The 24,767-nt window shown below is 34.0% G+C and overlaps 1 protein-coding gene across 4 annotated transcripts in view; it reads left to right on the forward strand.

Moving 5' to 3' along the window:
• DIAPH3 (diaphanous related formin 3) overlaps positions 1–24,767 on the forward strand; it is a 198,346-nt gene that overhangs the window by 96,370 nt on the left and 77,209 nt on the right. For all 4 annotated transcript variants that reach the window (XM_030271637.4, XM_072928486.1, XM_030271643.4 and 1 more), the window contains 3 exons: positions 5,120–5,359; positions 7,992–8,121; positions 17,666–17,790. In XM_030271637.4, coding sequence (XP_030127497.4) covers positions 5,120–5,359; positions 7,992–8,121; positions 17,666–17,790 — 495 coding nt within the window. The remainder of the gene's footprint in view (positions 1–5,119; positions 5,360–7,991; positions 8,122–17,665; positions 17,791–24,767) is intronic.

Raw genomic sequence — 24,767 nt, forward strand, 5'->3', positions numbered from 1 at the left:
TGAACTTTTTTGTAATGGGTCTTGTCTTTCACATCAAAGACATTAAAATCAGCTGCTAGCTATGTAACATCAAATTCCACTTTTGTGTGTGAATTGTTAGGATGGTTCAACCTAATGGGAAGTGCTAAACTTGCTGTCATGATTTTGAGACATTCTCATCCAGAACTTGATCTTGTGTCTTCATTACCTCTGTTTTGTGATATTCTTTATAGTAGACTTTTCATTAGGAGGTGGATTCCTAGTAGGAGCCAGCCAGAAAGTGAGGCATTTATTTTCAAGTCAGATTTTTCGATCTGGAATACAGTTACATCTGATTTACTTTTATGTCTGATTTACTCCATTTGGATTGATACTAAAATATTTGATTTTAAATTCCTTAATAACATCTGCCCTTGACCTCTGATGTTAATTTATTTATTTTTGCTACCTGTATGGATTAGAGCTTTTCCAGGGGATTTTTACCTAAATTAAACTCTTGACTTGGTTTCCCATGAGGAAACTTTTTCAGTCTAGTAGCATCTGCTCCATATGTGTCTTTTAATGAAAATAGCCTTTCCGACATCTGTTAGGCTGGTTAAAAATAGAAGAATTTGGGAAATTTGGACCCTCCCCTTTGTGGAAGATTCCTTTTTAGGAAAATATCATTGCCTGGTTTCAACTTGGAGAATCAAAAGCTGTCTGCATTTCATACTGATCAAGATGTCAGTATATCTAATTGTGTTTTTTGGATAAGAAAAAAGAAAAAGACCACTTTCTTTTCATACAACTTACCTTCCTGTGAATTTCAGCATGAAGACTGTAAGCTCATCTTATTTTGACAGCTGTGTTGTAGCTCCCATTGGCAATTCTGAGACATGCTCACTGACCTTGCTGGGCCATCTTTGTTGCACATAATGCAATCCAAAAGAGTACCAGGGATTTTCTGCGCTGTGAATCCGTGCACTGTCATCCACAAGACAAGAGAAGGCTGCCTGTGTGTAGCTAGGAGGTAACTGATAGGTGTTGTCCCTGTGTTGCTTACGATACACTGCCTTCTATTCTGCTCTGAATATCCTTTAGGAAAATGTTGGATTTGCAAGAAACTTAGTTAATTGTTCAAGCTGTTTATAATTCAGGCTGGAGAAGCATAGTAACAGGACATGCTCTCCATCACTGCTAATAAGGCTGAAACGTCATTAGTTCAATTGTTTGCATGTATACACACAGATATATGTGTGTGTATGTATATATGTGTATATATGTACTCAATTTCTCTTAAGTAATTTTAATGTTGTGTTGGCAGTTCTTGACTTTATTATCATTTCCTTGGGGAAAAGAATATGTCAAAGGTGAAGAAAGAGGTACTATTTCCACACATGCATAAAAACATTTCAACAAAAATACCTATTTTTATTGCAAATTGACTTCCCATACTTGAAATAGTGTTTGATCTTTCCAGAATCAAAAGAGTCTGAAAATATTTTTCACTGGTTTTTCACTAAGATTTAGTCATGTTGGCTGTCCTTTTCAAATTGAGCAGGATGTTCTTTTATCTTCTTTAAACATGATAAAATATCTGTTAAGGTATCAGTCCTTTCCTATTTGATTTTTTCCTGCTTTTCAAGTGCCTAGGTTTAAAGATAAGTATCAGAAATTCTCAATTTTTACCTCTGCACTCTTAGGAGTTCACTGATGCTGCAGAGGTGAAAGCCATACATTATCCACAGGGAATGGTGTTCCAGTTTGCTCTCTTTAGTCAGCTTGGCTGTAACTGTTATTTTACTTTTTGGATGAGGACATTTTCAGGTGGTCTGACATCCTCAGCACTGTTGCTCCTTTTAAAGAAGGTATGAAACTGAAGCACTTGCGGTGTTTTTTTTTTCTATGAGCTTGTGACAGGAATGAAACCCCTTCAGTGATCAAAATGCAGTGTCAGTGAAACTTCTGAGATGCTTTCCTTTACTTGACATCAACAGAAGAAGATAGTGAGAGTACACATATATCAGATTGCACATTCTTGTAGTTGCCTTGTGATTTATGCTGTATTTGAGAGAAAAACCTGTCTTTGCTGTTGGATGTGAGGTCTCTGAGAGCTGCTACTGGGTAACTCAACTCATAAGTCAGTTCCCATTTGGACTTGCTTGTAGTGAGACTCTTCTTGTAGACTATTACTTAAAAAGTAGTATTCATTACCTGTACACTGAGTTCTCTGACATGTATAGGTTTCTAATTCAGCTTCCTGTTTTACTTATTTGCCTTGTTTGTTTTCAGAATTCTACTATCAAGACTGATGTAAACTTATGTCCTTATATGCTGATGATAAAAGAATACAGGGTATTAACATAAGATGGTCAGCATTGCAGCACTTAAATTCTTAGCACCTCTTGTGGTAAGGTGTATGGGTTTTACATTTTGAATATAACTGTGAACTACATGTCACAAAAAAAGCCATATGTTACTAAGGAAACTCTTCTCAATTATTGATTTAGCAAACAGATAAAGAAATAATACCAACAACATGCGTTGTGCATGGATTTCAGAGCATTTTCAACAACAACAATAATACTAGTAATAGCAGTATTAGCAATCCCAGTGGCACTTCTGTTGTGTTTCTGGCATGTGTTCCTGTTTCTAATTTTTAAGATTACATATTTCTGCATTCAGCTTTAAAATTTGCATATTTACATACTGGACATCTGAATTTCTTGTAGTTCAAGTGGTTCTGACGAAAACTTTGCACCTTTTATGCAGATGTGCATGCTCCTGTTTGTGCAACACATCTTTGTGGTCAGAAGTGTGTGATTATTTCAGTTTTAATGATCTGCCTGTCTGAAAAGCCAAGAGTCAACAAATGATACATCTTCTGGGGATTCAGTACTATCTGGAATTCAATACCATTTAAAATCAATGCAAATTACACTGATTTTTTTAGTTTCTATGGTTTAATATTAATGATCCTCTCTCTTGCACCCTGAGTAGGGTATTAAATGCTAAAAATATTGATAATTTCAATGGAATATTGTGGAGATTTTTTCCTAGTCTAATCTCAGTTTTTTTCTGGCTAACTTTAGGAAAAAACTTACAACTAAAAACATTTTCTCAAGATGCTGAGAAGTACTAGTAAATATACAAATTTAGTAAGATAATTGAGGAAAAGGAGTTAATAGTGATTCTTCCTGATAGAACCTGGAGAATGAATTTATGGCATTGCTTCTGTCCACTACCTTAACATTCTTTTATGTAGTTATTCTTAAATTAGGTATAAAGTTGTTATAGTACGGTGGAATTTAGGTATTTCTGTTTCTATTTTGCTGTGAAATGCCCTGTTCAAATTCAAGTGCCATTATCCTTATTTATCCTTTCTTAAGTAAGAATTTTACCACACTTGTTGGATGCTATTTCATGTAGTATAAGAATAGAATATCTGCCTACAGTTGGTACTGAGCTAATAATGTTCAAAGTGTACAATTTAAGTACACTTTAAGTGTTTTAAGTGTGCCTTTTAAGTGTTTTATTTGATGACCAGGCTGGAGGCAGTTAGTCAACTGAAGTACAACAGTTGATTTTCAACCTAATTTAATTTGAAAGACATCCTGATTATGTGCTCTGCTCTGTGATGAAAATCAAAGTACGGTCAGTAGAAATGATTTCTTATTTTACATCAAGCTTTTTATCTGAACTAAAATGCAAAAAGGTGTGTTTACTTCAATGACACATCATCATGTGGCTGCACAGCTATGCAGACAATTCTGAAATGGCCTAGTGACATAAAATGTTAACTCTACCTGATTTTATTTTCTTCTACTGTCACAGTAAAACCAATAAAATAAATTGTAAATTCCATCCTCTTCTGCTTCTATATCAAACCCTTTGGCTGAGACAGCCTTCAGTTTCACTTTATACTGAAAATGGATGGAGTGTCACCATTATCCTTTACACTGAGTCTCTGGGGATAATCAGTGCCATATGACTTATGAATGCTGCACTGTCAGAGGAATTTTCACATTGGTAGACTAGATCTGTGTTGAGAAATATTCTGTAAAACCCTTAAGGTATCACTGTGGTTTGGAGGGGAATATGTCCAATTTAAAGGCAAAAGTTTAAGGCCATTATATGAAGCCTGCTGCTTTGTAGAAGTGCCAATATTAATGCACTTGTTTCTTGCATCAAGAAGTACTGATAGCTGGAAAAAATGTGTTCCTTAGTAAGAAAAAAAAAAAAAGTAAAAACTTAGTTTAGGATTCTGGGAATTGTAAAGAAATTATTGTCTTGAACCTTGCCTTGAGAAGGAAGAAGACAAATATGAGGAAGGAGATCTTATGGAATTCATGACATTGATGCAAAAACAGGGATAGGAAAAATAAGAAAAGCAGCTAATTGAATTATTTTTTAGTGTTCCTTGTGCGGATTTAATAAACAATGTGCAAAGTATGTCTGGAGTGAGAATTCAGTGACCTAGTATATAAGAAAGTCAAAATTTCTGTTGAAAATACGCAATCAGTAAGCCATGGAAAAAGCCAAGTCTTTTGTATATGATCTACAGAAGCTGTTTTCCTGGAAGCATTCAGCTGCACCTAATGAACTGTATTAGGTTAGTATACAGGAGTGTAGGGAGTATGAATATTGGTATGTATTAGTCTATGTTATATTAAGTGTTTCAAAGATTTTTTTCAAAACTGTTATTTTCCTGCAAGTTTATCATAGGCTCTTATTGACGTCAGCTTTCAAATATTTGCACCAGAAAATGAGATTTGTCTTGTTTTGCTACATCCGGAGTTATACAAAATTTGTGAACTACTTTCATTCCTTTGCAACTACTGGGTCATAAACTTGGATTAGTTTTATAGGATTTGGTGTATGAGTTGACAGATGTGATATATGATGACACTTTATCTTTTATTGCTTACACATACTAGTTATTTGGAAAGGATGGGAGCAGTTCCTATTAACCGTAAGATGGGATTTCAGTTGCTTACCCAAGTGTCTCTCATTCATTCATTCATTTGCTATCAGTTATAGCAGATATATTGCTTCTTCAAGCCTGTCACACCAATAAATCATTTCAGAGCGTATGCATTTGTACAGTGCCAAAGTGTACCATGAATTTTAAAGGAAATCTTCTATTTTTCTTTTCAATCAGATGAGCAACGTGAAGAGACTACGGCCACGGCTCAGTGCTATTCTTTTTAAGCTTCAGTTTGAGGAGCAGGTGAACAACATCAAACCTGACATCATGGCTGTCAGTGCTGCCTGTGAAGAGATAAAGAAGAGTAAAAGCTTTAGCAAGCTACTGGAACTAGTATTGTTAATGGGAAACTACATGAATGCAGGTTCTCGGAATGCACAGACCTTTGGATATAATCTCAGCTCGCTATGTAAAGTGAGTTTTAAAATGTCCATGTTGAGTATTACATTCACTTTTTTTTTGTTTTAGAATGTTGCATAAATACTCTGGTTTTGATGTTTTTCCAGCAGTTAATTATTTGCTTACTATTTATTTTCCTTATTATTGGCATTGGTTGATAGTTTCAACAGTACAGCTAATCCATGAATAGTCATCTTAGAAGTGATTTGCATTTAATCACTTTTGAGTCTATTTTGAGGGAATAGTAATAAACCCAAACTAATTAAGGTTATGTAAGGATCTGATCACTGTGATCATAGCAGTTTTGTAATTTTAACATGTCTGAGCACTTCTAAGACATCTATCACATTTTAGTATGTTTTAATACAGTTATGTTTTCCTTTGGACATGAATTTACTCCTTATGTGATTCTCTTATGTTGCTTAGTTTCATCAGTTTCTTGCTTCTGATTGTTCTTAAATTTGCACTATTTCAACTTTTGTATAAGGTATATACAAGAACGTGTCTATACTTTTCTGGGTGGTAATTTATAATCCATTCTAATGCTAATTACCTTTCCCATATTTAGTGTTGTTATTTTTTTCCTGTGCTCTCTGGAGATTACTGAACAATCTTCAGAGTGCACATATAGTTCTTACAAAGAAGGAATTATTTGAAACTTTGTATGTACTCTTTGTCTTTCTGTTTCTTTATCCTTTTGCACAAGAGAAAACCCAATATGTTAACTTCTACATTCATGAAACTAATCACCCTTATTCTGCCAGATTTCAGAAGAATTCTTTCACTGAGTGTTGAATGTGATGCCTATGATACATATGACATATTCATAAAGAATAAGTTATATTATTTCCCTAGTCTAAAGTAAGCATTAAGCATGAGTCATCCGCCCAGAGTTAATACATTGTAGATGAAATGATTGAGTTAAAAATACAACTTGTTGAAGAACGTATTCAGAAGGAAGATACTAAAGGTTATTTATCCAATTTGTGCATTTACTTAAGTATGATTTTACAAGAATCTGTCCTAGGTCTGGTTATAGTCTCTGTTTTTTTAATGCACAGGACAAAAAATATATTTATGAAAATAATGTGAAGGTAATTGATACAAGCACTTTGCAGAGCAGGATCAAAAGTCAGAATTTTTCTTGGAGAAATAATTTATTAAGATGTAGAATATGAAGATTTTGAAGATAACCATGGAGTACTAGATATAGGAGAGGGAATCGATGTATATAGATAATGAAGGTATGGGATGAATGACTGTATTAGTTCCTCTGCATCAGAGAGCAGCCATGAGTAATCTCAGAAGAGAGATACAATATTTATATGCTAATACTCAATCATTCATTAATTACTGATGTATTAAAATTATATGCATGTTTATAACACAGGTGCATATTTATAGCTAACTATTGTTATGTATCACAGTGTATTACATGTACCACAGTGTCACATTGTAGAAACTTTTTGTGGTGTTATTGAGACATCTTTCATCAAAGTTCCCAACACAACAGAAGCAACATATTTTGTAACATTGCATACAGTAAGGTTCCTAGAATATATTTTTGGGTTTTGATATATATGTGTTCCATTTCCTGTTTATTTGGAAAACTGTGCTATTAATCCACTTTTCTGAAGGACAGCATGCATGCTCTGGGAGAGTATATCTCAGCATTGTAGCATTTTGATCTTTGGAAATAAAGACACTTTTTAGAGTTAATTATGAAAAATCAATACTGTGTTAAGGACTTGGTGCGGTGATATTCAGATGGACAAGTCCTTGTGTAATTGTGACAGCCCTTTTTTACTCCTGTTTACTTTGTGCCTACAAGCTTGTATACTTTTCCTGCTAAATTTTTTTAATGCAGAAATAGTTCTTAAGTAGTGTATAAACACTTTCATATGTGATGTCATTTTCTATTTATAGAAATGTCTTTGATTTAAAAGGAGATCTCTTGAAAGACTACAACAGAAGTGTTTGTCAGTTGTCAATTGTTAGTATTTTTACACAAGTAGATGCATGTTTAAAAGTGGCCATGCTTGAAAATTATTTTATATGTATAAAGAGTCCAGATAGAAAGCTTTACGCTTAAGGATTCTTTAAGTCAACGTTCTTAGACAATGAGACCTATGAACTCTTTTTTACTGTATTGAGAATTGATAACAGGAACTTTTGCATGTTGAGGCTGTGTAGCTTCCACTACATAACTATATTTAGGCTAGAGTTAATTTCATACGTTAAAAGGAAATCATGTAATCAGTGGATATGTGCATTATGTATAGTTAGATTTTGCTGATTTATCTTCAATTTTTCTTTTTTGCACTTTCACGTGCTTATTCACTGTTTTGTAAATATCCTTATATTGTTGAAATAATTGCATTTTTAGAAGAAATATGTGTACTGTTTTTGAATACGGAACACAAAAATTGCATGAAATTAAAAAAAATACTTAGTGCAACATTTCTAGGGATTTTTAGCAAGGAGGGGAAATGAAACAGCCTGTTTCTGTCGTTAAAAAAAGTACTACTCTAATAGTTTGCTCTTTCCTTTCTCAGATGAATAATTACTAATATATAGCAATTATTAAAATGGCCAGAACTAAAATTTTTCTCAGTGTTTTTACATTTCTTTTTTTCCCCCTGCCCAGCTGAAGGACACAAAGTCGGCAGACCAGAAAACCACGTTGCTTCATTTTCTTGTAGAAGTTTGTGAAGAAAGGTATCAGGATGTCCTGAATTTTGTTGAGGATTTTCAGCATTTGGATAAAGCTAGTAAAGGTTTGTGTAACTAACTAAAAGTTTTGATTTTGACACATTACAGTGTCTTGTGTATAAGATGATGCTTATATTTTACTAACAATATTAAAAAAATAGATATTAATAGTCAGTATCACAGATCAGCTATTTAAGCTGCTGCAAATAGTCTTGAAGATACTTATTTTTTGGTCCTCTAATGTTTACTGCAGGACTTCCCATTACATTTCTTCTAACATATTTTCTAGAACCATTTCCCTGACTGGATTTCTTTTAAAAGTTATTTTCTGTAACCAGATCCTAATTCCAATCTTTAATCTTTTATAAAGTAGAAAGGCTGTCATGACATCACTTTATTTTATTTTATTTTTTTCAAAACATGGAACAGTTTTGTCTTCCCTACATGTATATTTTACATGTATCCAGCAGAGTGTTTTGGAATGTATTTCTTAATTAAAAGTGCTTTTTCCTCATTTTATCAGTTTAAGTAATTTAAACAGACAAAGCATAGAGGTAGAAATTGATGGTACCTTAACACTGTCCTTCTCTAGCAGGAAAAAAGCGATTGGATGGGCTCAGTTAAAAATATTTTAATTTATGTCAGTTTAGAAAATATCACAGTTTATCTATAATGCTTTGTAGAGTGTCACTCTCATACCTCAGTCAGTCTTCTGCCACAAATTACAACTTTGCAAAACCTGCCTCTGACAGAGGACTTGAGATAGTGGTCACTTACATAGAGTTCACTTTCTGCTTCTTAAAATTTCCAGTTTTACTTGGTGTATTATAACCCTGGAAAAGTTCAATTATTTTTAATTAGTTGTCAAATGCTTCAAGCCCTTCACCTAACTGTTTATACTGGTAATAGAAACAGTTTCTGCTGTATATTAATTTGGTGTGTTTGGCATTATTTTCAGTGTTAACTGGTAACTGATTTTTTTTATCACTAATATGTTATTGTATGTATTGTGCTTGAGTTTACTTTTATCCTTAATAGAAGGCAGTATTTTCAGTGTAGACAGTTGTCTTATTTGACACTGCTGACTGTTTTCTGGAAAAATTCTGAGATCTAGATCACTGACCATTCAGAGAGTAGCCAGTAAAATTATCAGTTAGTCCAGGCTTTTTGTTCTCTTCTAGGTATCTGGTAATGACTTGTTGAGTCTTTGATCTCACTCAATATGATGGAAATCAATGATCATGTTTTCAAGTTTATATATTGAATTTACTGCAGTGTATTCTGAGACGCATTTTGCATTTCAGTTTTACTGTATGAAAAAGACAAAGGTGTAGGATATCTTTAAAAGATTAGGGTATCAGTGTGATGTATCAGTATATCAAGTATAAACAATAATCAGTATTGTTTATACTTATTTCTCTACCTGCAAAACTCCATTCTGTTTTTGAAAGACTTATGCTGCACTGGAATTTTGGAAAACCCGGTGGATCACAGAAACTGTAACTCATGGAGTTTTTTTAAACCTTTTAGTACTTCTGCAAAAGTACATTTTTATGAAGCAAGTTGATTTAATATGCACTGACTTTTGTACAGTAAATTTTTAATGAAGTGGCTACTTTTGCTTGAGCTTAGCAGAAGGTAAGTTATAAAGTCTGTGAATCTGTTCAGTCACATCCACTGTAATGGTCTCATGTATTACTGATATGCTGATGAAGTCTACCAAGCTGACCAAGAGAGCTGGAAAATCATGGTAGGTATTACAGCAGATATTACAAGCCAACATTATGGCTACTAGGAACAGTGATAGAGGGGGAATAATCAAAAATCCTTATATAGTCAAATATGTGTATTCCAGAAAAAGAAATACTTGTTGTTTTAGAACAGAGCTTTGGTACTGAGGGCTTAGAGGATTTCCTCCATTCTAAGATATTGTAATTTAGGGTTTAGTAAAAATAAGCCATCCTGATTTGCATTTCTGGGAGGCAATTTACACTTCTAGTAAATCTGGAAAACCACTGGATGCAAATATTACATCTAAGCGTTACAGGTTGCTGATAGCACAGAAGGGAGGAAGTCAGCCTTGGTTTTTCCTGTCATCCAATAGGAAAGTTCTATTCACACATATGCTGCTTTGTTCTGCAAAGTTATTGGGTGAAGAGACAAGATCACTCTTTCCTGCTTTTCTGTCATATTAATATATTGTTCAATATTTCCCTGAACCAGAGATAGTATTTTGTTCCAGTACTTGTTTTTAAATCCTAGCTTTTGTCTAGCTTTTGTCCTGGCAAAGGTTAGGGCCTTGTACAGGTGGTAGAGTTAAATTCCCTTCATGGTTTTATTGAACTTTGTTTTCTGAAGCAGTTTTTTAAAAATACTTTCCAAGAATAAATCTATGAAGTTAGATAAGAATATTCTATTCTCCTATACCTTTGTTGCAAGCTGGTTTTTATTGAGCTGGTTTTATCACCTGTCTGCATATTCATGTCTTCAGATACAATAATTTCACATTCTTTATCTGGCATAAAAGTATTATTTGCAGGTGTTCTTTAAATTATAAATCAAAATTAATGTGGTAGAAAGATGGGTAAATTCCATTTAAGCAATATTAACAGAAAACTTGAAGTTGAACATATGTATTTTTATATAAAAGTGGAACTCTATTGTTAGTTTTGGCTTGATCATCTTCAAGTAATTGTTGATTATTCTACAGGTTTCTCAAAATAAGTTTTTTAAAAGATGCTTTTTTTTAGAATTCTTCCTTGACATGACTGTCCTTGTATCAGCCAGCCTATTTGTAGCATGCCTTGGATTTTTTCTGTTTTATACTTGCCCATTCTTAAAACTTCTCTTTCAAGTATTTCTTATTCAAAATGGTGAACATTAGAACATCACAATGTTTAGGAATTCATTTTCTTTTTATACTTTCCAAAAGAAACATTCATGCTTCTTTAATTTCATTAAACATTGTCCAGTGATCATACAGTGAACTGTTAAAATAACTTGTAAGACTTCAAGAGCAGTGTCAAGTGACTACACCAAGTTAAAGGTGAAGCTAATGTATTTTATAGTGTTTTATAAATGATGGAATATTCATAGTACGTAAATTAATTGTTGCAGGAAAAATATTTTTAAAAATCTGATTTTGAGAGGCAAACAGTAAGGGATGTATGACCTGTGCAACTGAAATTTGCTTCAGGGTATTTAAGGTATTTAATTTGTGGTTTTAGTTTCTTTCCATTGTATGTTAAAGTTTTGGTTTTTAACTTTTGTAATACTAGAAGCAGATTTAATTCACTGTTACAGTACATGAATTAAAGATACCTTTTTACTTTGAAGTGTAACAAATCCGTTTTCCAAGTGCTCTTAGATCAGCAGGAGGAACTTTCATTGCAGCTAATGAGCTTACAGATATGACAGTTCCTGAAAATTTATATAATTAAAGCTGTCCTTTCTTTTAAACATAATGGCTTCCCTGATTTTCTGTTAGTATTCCAGACAAGAAATATTTTGGTAATTCTGTACAATTTACTAAATTCTTTTTTTTATGGTATTATAAAGCTTTATATTGCATTTATGCAGGCTGCTGTTTTACTTGATTGACTCTAATTTACACAGACCTTACAGGTGTGATAGAGGACTGTGTATTGAGTCTTTCATATGGTACTAACTATAAAGCTGCAGATTTTCCTTTATATAAAAGACATTAACTCATCTCAGCTTTACAAGTAACATATCCATTTTCTCCATTTTGAAACTTCATGTAGTTTCTTTCTAGATAATTTCACTTCAAAATTAAAAAAAAATCTAGGAACCAAATTCAAAATGTGAATTTTAAACTATATTAATGAAAAATGGGACACCTCCTCCTATAAAACATAAGGACATTAGGGCAGCATGAGAGAAAAATAGTAAGATATATGTCATAAGAATTCTATATGTCATAAGGAAAGGGTGTTTTTCTTATTAGAGAAAAGGTAGCAACAATTTTCTCAGTACTATTAAATAATACATTTATGCTATGCATTGCTTCGGAGGCTCTTGTTTTCAGGCCATCAGGGTTCTATACTCTGTAGGGGAAAAATGTGGGTATCTGCTGAAATACAAAAAATATCAAATGGATTACACAGAAATCAATTGCAAGAGGAACCTTAAAATGGTGGAAAAGGCAATTAAAAAAACTGAATGCATTGTTCAGATGTATAGACCCTAGAAGGCGAGAAAGCTTAATTTTAATGAGTAGGAAGGTGCTGAAATTGCATTTAGATGTACATGTAGACTTGTGTATCTTGCTACCTATATACCTCAAGGAGTTAGAGTGACAATATTGGGTAGAAAACTGATAAATGTGGCTACTTTAAGACTTTTATTCTTAACCCTACTAGACTGATCTTCATTGCCATTCCATGCTAATAGTTCATTTGGAATCATTATTAATCATTAATCTCACCGCATATTCAAAACAGTTCGTTATTAACAATCATACCCTAAATTATCTGCAAGTATACAACATGCTGCAGTCAGCTCAGCACTTTGTGGTCCCCAAGGAAGCAGGTGGTGAGGCTCAAGAACTCTTCAGCAAGGGAAGCTGCAACTAATGCAAGGGTCTTCTTTCTGCTCCCTCCTCTGAATTTAATTTCTTTTTTTATAAGATGGTTTTGTCTCTTGATAGATCCTGGTCCACCACTGTACCATATCGCTGTGTGCTGTGCAGCAGTAGGGGACCTTGATCGCTGTGCTCAGGGCTGGTGCCATATCCTGTTGCTTGGCCATTTTTTCCTGCTTGCTTTAGCAGCTGCTTTTCTTTCATTAGCAGCTCAGGGATGAATAACTGACAATCAGTGGATTGTCATTCAGGTGTTTCTGTTTTCATCTGTTTCCCATATTAACAATTTCTGAGCCTAGACTATACATTAAAATAGAGATGTGGTGTCAGACTGCATTTTTCCCAGGAGGCTCTTGAAGTTTTTAACAAGTCCAGCAGTCCAGGGTTCTTGGGGGGGTAGTATAGGGCATAGTTGCTGTACGATCGCAGGCCTAATACTATTGATGATAGTACTGGTGAATCGGGTACAAAAATGCTCCCGCATTGTTTACCAGTTACACTACATTAGCGTGCTCATATTTGAATTCAAAATAGGAGACAAAAATCCTTCTTAGGTGCTTTTTTTCATGTATGAAACTAAGTTCTGCTCTGGCTACAGAAGGGAAGGTCTGCGTTCTAAAGAGCCAGTGGCATTGTCAGAGCTTTGGGGAAAAAAGATCTCAAAAGGAATATTGTATGCACCTTAGGCACACACACACAAAGAAGAAAGGGGAGAGAAAAGGCAAGAAAGACAGAAAATGGATGTAGAGACAAGGAAAATCATTAATTTGGGAGAAAAAAACCCCATAATTTTTATATTTTCAGTGCTGTGTGACACTGAGTATATCCAAATAGATCTTATGCTACTGTTAATGGATATTTCAGACCTTTACTGGTGCTTACAGAAGCAGTCTATACTTTTCCTCTGTAATATTTCTTTGTTAGTGCTCTAAATCCACCTGAAACTATGGATGAGGTTTTTCTTGTTGGTTATTGGGCTTTTTTAGCTGTGTTTTGTCATTTAACCTTACTTTCAAATGCCGCATTTATAATATGATGACAATTTTAGAGAATTATTCAGTAAACTCAATCAGTCCAGTGTAATTTTCACATGGCAAAACCAATAGTATATTTCTAGAATATTTTTAATAATATGGTATAATTTTTTATATCAGGTCAGTTTGTCACTGTCACTCTCTCAGAATAAAGGGGCCATAATAACACAAGGGAAGAAAAATACCTATAGACGAGAGGATGAAATCAAGATTAGGAGATGGCAACCTCCGGGCAAATTGTCATAGAATGTGGGCATATAAGATGTCTGAAATATTGACTGATGCAAAAAGTAGCAAAAGGTTTGCAGCAATAAAAATTAGACAACTTGCAGGTATTGCTTCACTTTGGAGAATTATTTTTGTATTTAAGATAAAACAGGCATAGTTTCAAAGCTGGTTAAATATTGCTTTATTTTTAGGCAAGAATAATGAACTGGGGATGGGAGAGATGGGAGTGAAAATTCTCCACAGAAATTTTTTGAAAGAAGAAAATTCAGAGTACTGTATTCTCATACTGTAAATACCAGTTTCATATTCTGCATCCTGAGATAATTGAGATAAAACTAGAAGTTTAATAAATACATTTTAATCAAGTTTTTCTGTGTCTATATTAATGTTGTGCTACTATAGAATATTTAAGAAACTGAAAAAAATTATTTGAGTAATTTCATGTCTCTATATCTGACTTTCTCAATATGAAGATTTATAAAGGAAAGAATTATCCAACACAGGGAGAGGTTAATGAGAGTAACATAAAATAAAAATTAATTTATTGATAGCTTTGGTTATCAATTTTAAAAATTTTTTTCAATCCGATAAAATCTATGTTGACTTCAGTAAAGCACTTGATATTATATACAGTAAGACAATATTCAATAAATATTGAATAAAAAGTAGAAGAATATTTGAATAAAAAGTAGAAGAAACAAAATACTGTCTTAAAAGGAACATGGTAAAAAAAAAAAATTGTGGTATTGCACCAATGAGCATGTCTGACACAGGGTTAGATAGTTCTCCAGATGAGAGAGGTATTGGGTTGTCATCACTGGGTGATCCTGACAAAGCAGAATAAAAGAAATGAAAATCAATAGCATGAATTACAAGATCATGCATCTTGATACTGTAATAAGGGCCTTGGTCAAGAGATAAAAGATATTTTATTTTAAGTTAATCCGATAAAGTATTCCCAGAATAAGTGGAGAAATTGTAATGCAAAAATTAAAGGGCTGGTGTGTCATCACCTGAAACACTGTGCAGAAATATTTGAAAACAGAAGCAGGTGAAGAGGCTTTCGGAATAATTGTGGTATTAGAAAAACCAGATTCAGAAGCCCTAAGAACGAAGTTGTTTTAACAATAAAAAAACAGATGATGTGAAATCTAATTATTTCTTATAAAAATAGCAGGAGGCATTCTGGAAGAGGGCTGTGAGAGCTTAGGGGGTATGAGCAGGTGTAAGTAGGAGATTGTTTAGGCACACATGCATTGTATTCTGCAAACAGCTTTGCTTTGTGGGCTTACTGACATTCAGAACCTCAGGGTTTGACTTTGTTTTTTTAACTAGCTTATGAGTTGTGTACTTCAGTTTGGCTTGGGTATATTTCTGAATTCTTCTAGGATTAGGGGTTAAAGTTAAGGAGTTTTTTTTCATTTTCTGCCATTCTTCTATGTCCCTTCAGATTTTATACCATGTCTTTCAGAGGCACACAAGAAAAGGTTGGCAATTATTTTATATGATGTTTTTTTGGAAGAGCTGGTTATAGTTAGAGGTTTGTGATTTTTTTAAATCTGTTTTCACTAAATTGAAAGCTGCAAAGACAGTAGAACCAAACTTAATAGCAGCATATTGTGAACTAGCCTTTATTTGAGGCTGCTGTCAGAAATATAGTCTTAAAGGAAAATATGTCTAATAGTTATACACTGCTGAAATCAAAGGCATGCTGAAATCTTAAGTTCAAGAACAACCTAAGATCATGACAGAGGGAAAAAAACCTCTTCAGGACAAAATAGAGATGAAGATTCTTGATCAAATATGTAAATGTTCAATGTTAAAAAAAGTGAAGTACTGAGTGAAAAACTGGCTTTGCTGAAAGCAAGAGCTTGAAAATCTCTGGTATAGAACCTGTTAGTCAGCTCTAGGCTCTTAGTTATTTTGTTGGGTTTCTCATCTGGGTAAAAGAGTGTAGCTGTTACTCAGCTGCTGCCCGAAATTGGTGTAGAGGATTTTTTTTGTGGGTTGGGCTTTTGTATTGTTTTTAAATCAGTGTTCCTTGCCAGCTCTCATAATTTTGGCATTATGTACTATATGTACAATATGGATATGTCACATTAATTTATACTATGAACTCTTTATGCAAGACAAACAGTCTTGTGAAGAGTTCAGTCAGTAGTTAGACTACACATAAGTTGTTGTATTCTGTATTTCTTAGCATCAATGACATAAAATGGTGTATGCCTAACCCTCAGATGCTTTTCACATCAGCAGATGTATGATTTTCTATTAAAATCAGGTTTTTCTCTGGGGCCAGTGAAGCAGTGAAGACTGAAACACGTCTTTGTCAACATTGTCAGCTTCTAATTTTAGCTATGCTCCCCAGACAAAGCAGTTTTTAAACTACTGAATCCAACTGACCTAACTGGTGATGATTTTGGCTTACCAATTGCTGAGTCAAAATGTGCAAGTCTAACATGCAATTGAGAAAGTAGTTTTTGAGTAACCAGAGGCATTTAAAAATGATGTTTACAAAGCAATTTTTCGCATTGCCATGGATAATTTTATAGTTGTGTTAACCTTTCTGCCATGAATGGGATTGTAGTTGCTATTGAGCATTTTACTATGGTCATTTGGGGACTCTGTCAGGCTTGTATCAAGGGAGGATGTGTTTATTCTATGTATTTCATGTTTTCTCTCACATAACTATTTGGTGGATGAAATTAGGGATCTACTACAGATCGTATGGTAAGATGAAGGTAACTATACCTTTACAGATATTTACAGTATATTATGAATGAAATAAATAATTAAAAAGAAAAAAAGTCGTTAGACTAGAATTCACAGTGTGTTCTTACCTCTTTATATATTGCTCCTGTCGAACTTAAATAAATGTTGACTTCATAAATAATCGAAAATAAGTTTTAACCGATGGCTATAATACAGATCTAAGAAAGAATACATTCTAAGTATCCTAAAATTACTCTGGTGATCTTGATAGTTCAATCAACTATTTACAGATGAAACATTCAACTTTACATGCATTGCTTTAAATGGATGAACGTTATATCTTGCTTTTCCTGGCAGAGAAAACTTTCGCTTTTTTTTCATCCTTCTATAAATCCCTGATGTTTTAGCTCCACTCCTTTCTTTATCCTAGGTCCCTGTGCTGCTCTGTTGTACCCTCTCAAATGCTTGGCTGGCACTTTTGCTCCAACACATTCTGTTGTTTTTTTTTTTGCCATACATAGTGCTTTTAAACTAGAGAACTGAGGTTTGGGTTTTATGCATAGATATTTAATAGCCCAATTTTTTGTGTTTGGGAATCTTATTTTCTTCGTGATCGTTCATGAAAATGTTTGTATTTTCTGTTTTAACAGAATGAGATGGAGATAAGCTTTATGGTTCTTAGAATATCTTGAAAAATTTTCCTTTGGTTAATCAGAAGAGAAAGACTGGCATATGTATATCTCAGGTTCACTAAAACAGAGCGTTAATTGCAATGCGAAAACTTGGGCATAAAAACAGACATAAACACAACATTCAAACAGCATGCATCTAGTGAGAATAGGGAAGCTGCATAAGAGAGAGCTGAACATTATAGAGTGACGTCCTCATCTTGCATAGTAATTTGTTCAGTGTGCTTTTATTGCAGAATTAACAATGTAGTATGCTGACTTGGGTGTAAGGTTTTAACTCTTGCATTTTGGAAACAATGATTTTTGTTTCGTGTGTTAACAGAATGAATGTTCTGTATTTTAGTCTCAGCAGAAAACCTGGAGAAGAGCCTCAAGCATATGGAGCAGCAACTTCAACAGCTTGAGAAGGATTTGCAGACTTTTCCAGTTCCTGAAGATAAGCATGATAAGTTTGTAGCAAAAATGTCAATATCCTTTGAGGCACTCACTCTTAAAAAACAAAACAAATCAAAAATCCCTTAGTGATTACTAAGTAATTTAAGTAATTTAATCCCAAAGAAATTTTAAATTTCTTTGCATAACTTCTGTCTAGTTTGTAGCATGTATTTTTGAAAAATCTGACTTGTTTTTCCTCTCAAAAATGAAATACATGTACAGTCCAATTAAAGGATTACTCTGAAGTGGAATGAATGAGGAAAAAATGCTTACTGTCGGCTTTTATAATGTATATGAGTTTCTTAACTTAGTAAAGAGAAGTTATAATAGGAATGTTAAGCACTGTAGTGTTACATGGCATTTTTGTATCAGAATCTCTTAGAAAAATATGTCTGTCACCCTGTGTCTCTTTGTTTTCTAGTGTATGCATTACCATTGTGAATGTTTCTGTATATGCAACCACGGAACCAGAAAATTTCTGTTATTTCAGAAATGAGATTCATAGTCCATGAAAACTGTTTTCTGGCATTATTTTTGCAAAAATTCTTTTTCTCGCTATTTATTCCAAATCATGCAGCCAACTTCACTGCTTGTCTTTCATAAGAACACCTTGTGAAATGAAGATAATTAATTAAAGTGGAAAAAAAGTAATTCTTTCACTTAAACCTCTCTAGCAAATGTTTGCCATGTATTCTTGGCACCAAGACTAATCTGGAAGCAGAAATATGAGCAGACAGGTTGAAATTTGCTCTGCAGGCATGGTTAGGTTGTTACCTAGCTGGAAGACTGCTCTGTTACATGCAAAGCCTGGAGGACTTGGGACACAGTCCTCTTGATTCATCTCATCCAATTACAAAAGCCATGGCAAATGACCCCGAGGCCAGGTAGATGTACTGGTTCTTCCTGTGTGAGGGCCAGTTCTGTCTTTGTTAGATGCACTGCAACCCAAGTGTTTGCAGCTTAACTTCAGGCCTGCTGTGACTGCTGTGTGTTATCTTTACCTTTCAGTGTTGTTACAAATTTTTTGTAAAGTTGGGTATTTGTTGTTGAGTTTGTTCTGTTTAATGTGATGTGTTTTTTTCCCAGCTCAATGTGTTTTTGGAAAATAGATTGTAATCCCCCAGAATGATGTCTCTACAGTGTGAAACATAAGTTTGATCCTGAAGAAACTTACAGCATAATAGGAGAACTAGGAGATGGGTTCTGAAGACAAGAGATAAAATATTGCCAGGAAGTTAGAGGAAAATATATCCATGAGAGCTTTTGGAGAATATTGCTAGGACTCACAAAGTCTGCATTTTGTTTAGAAAATTATATGTACTCTAGGAAGTTTGGAATGGGAAGCACTTGTTAAAAATTCTAAACTATGAAAAAGGACAGGCCCTTTTTTATCTGTTAGAATATAATAGACTATTTCAGTTGGAAGGGACTTGCAACAATCATCTAACCTGAAATAGTCATGATGCAGGGTCTTCAAATACCTTCTAACTTTTTGCATGTGATTTATATCCATTATATGCTAATACCAAACATCTAATATTTAAAAATTATGATGTGGGATGCCTCATTTCCCTTTGTGTTACTTTTTGGGCATTTATGAAACTTCCTGGCAGAAGTGAGAGGAATACTGTAATAAAAAGTTATAAATTATATTTAAGACAGAGTAGGTAGGTAGACCTTGTCAATAAGAAGCATAAACTTTTTCTGGGATTGAAATTCCATCTCCATATATGAAGACCATTAGAGCAGTTTCCTGATCACTTAAAATGGATAGTGATCATCTTAGGAAATGCAAAGGAGGACCTACAATTCATCTTTTTCAGGCATCTCAAAAGCTCTAATCCGCTAGAAAATATATGGATTATCAATGTAGGTTAAGAAGATAAGTCATAGCCATAAAGTTAAATTTGTTCTTTGCATCAGTTTTCTTTAGGGAGAATTTGAGTTGACCCTACTGTGTAATATTGTAATTGGAAGGATGATGTTAAATGAAAGAATCAGTAGAATTCTTTTTCTTAATATAAAATACATAGCAATTAATTCCCAGGAGTAAACAGTGGTCATAAAACACTTGAAAAAAATTCAAAATTAACTCAAATATAAACTTAATGGACTACAGACTCATACATGAACTAAGCTAGCTGGAGGCACAAAGGGATCATGCAATTGAGGAATTGTAGAATAATTTGGGTTGGAAGGAATCTCAAGGATCATCTGGTTTCAACCCCTCTGCTATAGGCAGGAACACCTTTCACTAGACCAGGTCAAAGCTGAAAAGAAGCCCACAAGTTTTTTAGAAGGGCTACAAGGAGGATCTTCAAGTCAGGCTTTGCTACCAAGAAAACTGATGAAGACTAAATACGAAATGAACATCTATTAATTGGAGGTAAAATGTGATGGCAGAGAGTCGTTGTGTGTTTTGTAAAGAGAAACCATCCTTTACAGGTCTATTGCAGCATGCAGATAAAGATAAGAAGTCAATAGAACATAACTGAATTTCCATCCATGTTTCTATAAAGTGTTTTCACAGGGACTTATAAGGAAAGAATTTCTTAGATTAAAAAGTGTTTTGATTACTTTTTTTTTATTATTAATATCTTTGAAAAAAATCTTTACATCAAAGGGAGATACTGGCAGATGCTGACAAAGCAACAAGTGAACTTCAGTGATTATAGACTAATATATAGAGTATATACTCTGTATAATATGTACTCTGAGTAATTATCTGATGTTGGAAAATCAAAAAAGTTAAGAAAATACAGTAAAGATACTTGTAATTTTGTGTTCCATGAGAAGGAAAGAGAGGAATATATTCTTCATGTCTTTAATTAACCATGGGTTCATCCCACATGAAATACTGTCCATCAGATTAAAACACACTAACAGAAATGTTTTAATGGACAACAGACAATTAAACTGAAAACGTGAATTAATTTCATGTAAGGCCTAGATAGGTGGCTAACAGTAGCCTAGAGGCAGCTTTAGCTCAGAAGAATGACTAACATACAGATTGCTAGAAACTGACTTATCATGCTATATTTGCTAAGTTTTATTTCCTCCTTGTTTTTCCTAATTGTTGGGTATTGACTGCTGTCAGAAACTGGCAGAAGAAATATTTAGTCTTACTTAGAATAAATCAGTTAAGGTAAAACCAGCTGTTAAAATCTGATTAATGACCTGAGAATATATGCTGAAGTCAATAATGCACATTTTATTTAACAGTAAATGTGGGTCAGTAGGGGGAAAGGAGAATGTAAAGCAGAAGATAGTCCCCACATGTGGATCCAATGGCATGCTGTTAGTCTTCCTTCACCTTGGGCTTCTTGGTTGTGGTGTGTCCTGAGGTGGTTAAAACTTTTCGCTATTTATACATTTTAGCAAACAAATGAATCAATGGTCATTGGCTACACAGTTCTCTTGCTGTTAGTCCTGTGCTCAGTCTTTCTCTTCATTTGAGTCCTGCGTTTTTTGGTACAGTGGGTTGTGATCTTCCCCTGCCAGAATTACCTTGCATTCAGCTGGAGCTGATTTCAGCACAGTTGATGAGTTGGCTTTCCTAGTCAAAAGGAAATGGACTTTGACTTGGAAATTGTTCTTTCTAGAAATTCTGCATTCTTTGTGTCCATTATCAGTGATCTATTCTTCTCCCCCATCTTTGTTACCTTCCCCTAGGTCTGAGATAACACCCAACAATAGTACCAGCTTTATCTTATCTTGAGTTCCTGTCACAGTGGCTTAATTTATAGTCCCTAGGAGGCATATTTGTGGAAGGGCATCTTCAGTTAGTCAGAGTTGCCCATCTATCCCATAACTTGGAATGATCTTTGTTTGAGCAGTGATATTTCAATTGCAGTTGCTTCTTTACACAGATTTCCACAGTGGGAATTGTTGTCTGGATGCATTAACCAGGATTTGCTACCCAGATCTCACCTCTGCCAGGTTAGAAACATCCTGTTGCTCCCTTCTGTTCTTGCCTCGTGGCAAGGTTCTTCTATGGCGTAAAGAGTGTTTGAGACAGGCAACTGTGCTCTTTAAGTCCTTACAATAGCCATACTACATATTTAATTGTATTAGACTATTCAAATACAATATTTTGAATAGTAAATATTATGAACAGAAATAGTTTACCCTCACCTACTACCTGACCCAGCAGTCAGACAGCAATTTCTAAACAGCATAGTTGCATACAGTTTTTAGTCATGTCTATGAACACACTAATTAAAGCAGCTCACTTTTAAGAAAATAGGAACTTCAATAAATTACGAAGCAGAAAAGGTTTGATGTAAAGTTTAGATAATCCTTCACAGCATGATGAAACCTGGACAAGTCTTTACTTTTATTCCTATGACAAGGAAATCTGAATGGTGATGATGTCTTGAAAAGCATTTGGCTCATCAAAGAAACCAGCAGAAAGGCTTAAAAAAGGAGGCTAGTACTTTGTAGAAAATAATTTTTCATCCTGAGTACAATTAAGCTCTATGGACAAGCAGACCATTACATCCTGTCGCTAAATATCACAACCCAAAGCCCCCTAATGAACTGATTAACATTCTTGTTTCTTTAGGAAGTCAGAGACATGCACAGTTGGTTCACTCTTTTATTGACAAAGTCTGTAATCATGAATATTTCTCCTATATATTAGATTGTGTTAATTTGTGAACCATTCTGTGTATGCTAGCTGAAAAGAAATAGTTATTATCTCAATTCTTCTGTTTCCTTTAATTAGGGAAGTCAAAGAATATTGAATTGATATTGATCTAATGTACTAAATCCATCGAATTAAATGTTCCATAAAAAGCACAGTGAACAAAATACCCTTGTACGTTCAAAATAAAAATTTAGTGGGTTTAGGGAGAGTATTTAAATTGCATATTAAAAGTTTAATTAAGTGATTTAGTCAACATGCTGTTTATCAATACAGCTCCCATCTTCTGATTTTCTAAGCACCAGCTGAGAAAGTTTGAGCTTACTGATAAAAGTGATGTTGATGGTATTCTTTTACAGAAACTTATGGAACTAATACTTGAGAGACAATCAGCTGGTGCTGCTTTTCAACTAGGAAAAATGTCCTTTCTTTTGATCAATTAGCTGTTCCTTTGCCATTTAATTTGATTTGTTGACATTGTAGAAAAAGGAGGAAGAAACAGCACATAAATAAGTCAGAGCCTTCACTACCAGATGAGGTAAAAGAAACCCATTTCAGCTGCAGGGAAGGGTATTGCTGCCTCCAAACTGTTGGTTACTTAATTGACCTCATAGTTTGAAGTTCCCCCTGTGCAACATAAACTGAATCTGTAAGATGTCCTTGTATCCTAAGGACTTTGTGGATTACAGGACCTGAGCTCTTCAGGTAAAAAAAGATTGTGAGTTGCTCTTTGGTAGAGGGTCAAGATGTTAACTGTGTGGACAGGTAATGAGATAGGGCTTTGTCAACCAATGTAAATTTAATTTAAATCTATGCTTCTTTTAATATCTGGTCTGGACTTAAGGTATATATTATAGCTAGCATTGGTTTTACTTGTAATATATGATACATACACAGTGGATGCAGTAGCTTTTTGTGATACAAATACTTGGCCACTTTGTTTAGTATTGTAACATAGAGATAAGTAGAAGTGAATCAAAGAGAAGCTATTATTTGACAAGTACTCTTCAGAAGGTACTGATTTAAAAATATAATAATTTCTATGTGTTTCTTGAACTATTATTTTCAGATACAGAATTTTTCTGTTGAACTTTGGTATATGTATATAAAACAAATTCTCTTTGACATGTATTTTTCAGACAATTGCAATTATTTTCCTAAAATGTGAGAAATCCTTAACAGAGTCCTACAACATTCACTCTGCTTGCTCTTAGTAGAAAATTATTTGTTGAAATGGTTGGAAGTGACCTCAAAGTCTTTTGGCATCAGTCTTCAAAAGGTTTGCCATGCTTTGTGGGGGCTGTTGTCATCTAGTATATGGCAGTCTTAGTTCCCTTTTGAAGATTCTGCTAAAACACAAGTAGTCAATATTAGGGTCTTTTAAGGAAGTGTTAAGTAGAGATTAATGTTATTCATCATCTTTTCTAGAGTAATAGCTGCTTTTACTTGGGATTGTTATGCTGCACTATATTAGTATTTTATATACACAATGTATTAAAATCAGTATGAACTTCAGACAACCAATTCACTGTGAAAAGAGCTGCCAGGATATGCAAGACCAAACATATAGCAGTTAAAAATTTTGCCACAGATCTTGTTTCAGCTGTGCAATGCTGTCCTGTTACATTAATTAGCAGAATGATCTGTAGTTCAATGATTCCAAAAAGGCATTCCATGAAGTAAAACCACTTCAGAAAAATTAACAAATACCAAACTACTTGATTTTGTTTTCTTCCCACCTGTGTTGCAGCTCAGTTGTACTTCTGTCTTCATTCATCCAAGACCAATGAATTGTGTAGTTGATAATGTGTATGTATCAACCTGTTCATAATAATTACAGTTGGGATTGCTTTACGCAGTAGTATTCCCTGGTGTTTCCAGTTTAGCTAGAGTCGGCTAACAAAAGCCATATTTAGGGAGAATAGGAAGAAGAGTTATTAAAAGTACCTAAATTGCAGCACAGTCTCAGTAGAATGCCAAGAGCTTAGGGGTATCCCATAATGCACTATATGGAAAATAAAAATCTCAGGATTCATTGTGTCTGGCGTTGAAATACTAGATAGCAAAACATCTTGCCAGAATACTGTTGTTTGTGTTTAAAATTATGCATCAGATATTCAAGAGGAGTCAGTTTTCAACAGTGTAAAATTAACAAACTTGTATGGACTTTATTAACATAGCTATAATTTTAGCTGTGTCTTGAAGAATATCACAGAAATTTTCTCTCACTTCCCCCACTCCCCAGGTTTTCTTTTCAGGATATTTTTTGTAATTTACAAGATGAAGTCTACATTTTACTGATAATTTCAACCCTTTTTTTTTTTGTTTGTTTTTGCTTCCTAGAAAAGTAAAAATACTGGAGTGT

Source organism: Taeniopygia guttata, chromosome 1 (genome assembly GCF_048771995.1).
Source record: "Taeniopygia guttata chromosome 1, bTaeGut7.mat, whole genome shotgun sequence".
Taxonomy (NCBI): Eukaryota; Metazoa; Chordata; class Aves; order Passeriformes; family Estrildidae; genus Taeniopygia; species Taeniopygia guttata.